We start from the raw sequence: 2,520 nt of genomic DNA, 5'->3' as shown, positions 1-2,520 counted from the left end.
GACGAAGCCTCACCAAACTTGGATGATGGAGGTAAAGTCGTGCTCAGCTCCTCTATGTGGTCTCCTTCCATGCTTAAGCACAAACCCGATGTTCTGATCCTCTTCCCGGATCCTAGGGATAATTTTCATGTGTGGTCGTGGGTAGATTATAGAGTACGTAGGTTTGATATCTGGTTAGGTCAATATCGAACCATGTATAGTTTGAACGATGTATGGGATGGGGTTGTCGTTCAGTATGGAACAAACATATATATATATATATATATCTTTTGAGGCTATCTCCCACATATAAGGATGGGACTCCCTCATCGTCCTCAAAAGATAGGGGAATTTCATAGTCACCGAGTTCAAGCTTGGTTGACTGTATCAGTTAGGTTTCTTTTATCCTTGGTCTTGTTCCTTTTAGTAATCTTAGCTCAATCACTAAAGTGTGACTTGTGTATTTTGCAGGTGTCATGGATTCCAATCTCGACAACGTACTTAGCTATCCCTAGGTTGCCAAGGCTAATAAAACTAAGCAAATGTGCATTGCAGATACAAGTAATGTGCAATACACGTTTGCTTTGTTTTATTAAATTTGTATCATTGTCATATAAATTTCAAATAAATAAACAATATTGTATATAAAAGAACGACATAAACATATTAAAAGAAAAATTAAACCAAAATATTGTTTATGCTTTTTTTTAAATATATATAATATGCTAACATTTTTTAATATAAATGATAATTTTTTTGATAAAAATTAACATTATGTACTATATTTTATTGTTATAATGATATTTTATAATATTTAAATTTATATTAATATAAGTATTAAATATCTAGTCTTGTATTAAATATTATTATAATAATAATATTATATAACATTTGAATTATATTAATATAATTATTAAATATCTAGTCTTGTATTATTTATTATTATAATTATAATATTTTATAAATATAGATTCAAGTAACGTGTGTTTATCCAAAAAAGATTCACTTGATAACATGGCAAGATGAGTACGAATGTAGGATATGCATGACTGTTTAAATAGTTACGTTTTGGTCGACCATCGACCAAAGGAGCATTCGTATGGAGAAAGGCATATTTCGTAGGCGACCAGGATTGGTCGTAGTATATCAGATATTTTCTAAAGATATTTGCTCTTGTATATATGTAATAATTATAATTTCTATTATTATTCAGATACGTTTGTATTAAATGTAATCAAGGCCCATCTTTCCATAAGGAGATCCTTGAGCCTATAAATAAGACTCAAAGGGCTCATGAGAAGGATCTTTTAGAAACAAAGAGAGAGAATTATTGTTTTTACACAATACTTTGTATCTTTTGTTGAGCTTGTGAAACTTGGTAAACCCTTGTTTACTGATCACAGGTTTTCATTACATTAATAAGAACACTAAGTGGATGTAGGTCATTACTATCACTTGGGGCCGAACCACTATAAATTCTTATGTCATTTATCTTCTTGAGTGGAATTCATCTAATTTATGTCGCTTTATTTGACTCCGTATTGTTGACCAAATAAAGGGTCAACATTTTGGAGCTTTCATTGAGAGTTAAACTCAAGGTCTCCAAGAAGATTAAATGGCGAAAACAACTAGGAAAACAGGGAAAACCTCTGGGAATGTGCCAAACCAACCTCATCCACAAGGTGTAGCTGAGGATGAGCCACAGGTGGAATTGGAAGAGGAGGAGATGGATGCTGAAACTTTAAGGGCGGCTTTGATTGTGCTACAAGAAGAATTAGCTAATTTGAGAGCTAATCAAGAGAATGTGGTTGGAACAATGGTGTTGCAACAAAGGGAGATTGATCGGCAACGCCAAGAACTGAATGATCAGCAGGCTAACATTGACCGTCGGCAAAGGGATGACACTGCAGCCTTGGTGACAGCCATTCAATTGGCACGTGGGCAACTTGCACCTGCCTCCCAACCGAATCAACCAACTAGTACTCACCCACAACAAAATCCACATTCAGAGCTTCCCCAGCATCAGCATAATCCGCCACAACCAATGCATCCTCAGAGGCAAGAGCAACCCCTTGCTGCTCAGCAGGAGAGGCCTTTCCAGAATCCTGAGCAGCAACCAACCTCTCGCGCTGGTCGAGAAAACACCCAGCAGCAAAGGCAAAATAGGGCCGGACAGCATCCTAGAAGCCCTAGATGCCAGACGGTTGAGGAACAAAACCCTCCGAGTAGTGGACAACGTCCTTCGGGGGGCAGAAGGCAGGTGGAGTCAGGCTCTGTGATCAGGGGTCCCCCATGACATAATAATGCCAGGGGACCTACTAACCAATGCAGGCCTCCACTTATCTATCGAAACGTTCCAGCAGGTCGCACCGTCATAGGAGGAATTTAGAGATAGCCATGATTATAATGAGGCGGATTCTGCTAGGAGGAATGCTGGTCGACGGCAAGAGGAGAGGGGTGAAGGACAGATCCCCCTGCCAATGGAGAATCGACCAATAAGCTAGAATGCTGGGGGGGCAACCTAAACAGCCCAATGTCTTT

The 2,520-nt window shown here is 38.3% G+C and overlaps 1 protein-coding gene across 1 annotated transcript; it reads left to right on the top strand.

Moving 5' to 3' along the window:
* The first annotated feature begins 1,705 nt into the window (after positions 1–1,705).
* LOC133824755 (transcriptional activator ptaB-like) lies at positions 1,706–2,275 on the top strand. The gene has a single exon (XM_062257729.1). It carries the CDS (start codon positions 1,706–1,708, stop codon positions 2,273–2,275), a length of 570 nt encoding a protein of 189 aa, XP_062113713.1.
* The last annotated feature ends 245 nt before the right edge of the window (positions 2,276–2,520 follow it).

This window comes from Humulus lupulus, chromosome 3, assembly GCF_963169125.1.
Source record: "Humulus lupulus chromosome 3, drHumLupu1.1, whole genome shotgun sequence".
Taxonomy (NCBI): domain Eukaryota; kingdom Viridiplantae; phylum Streptophyta; class Magnoliopsida; order Rosales; family Cannabaceae; genus Humulus; species Humulus lupulus.
Note: the sequence above shows the minus strand (reverse complement) of the source record. Positions and strands in the feature narration are given on the sequence as shown.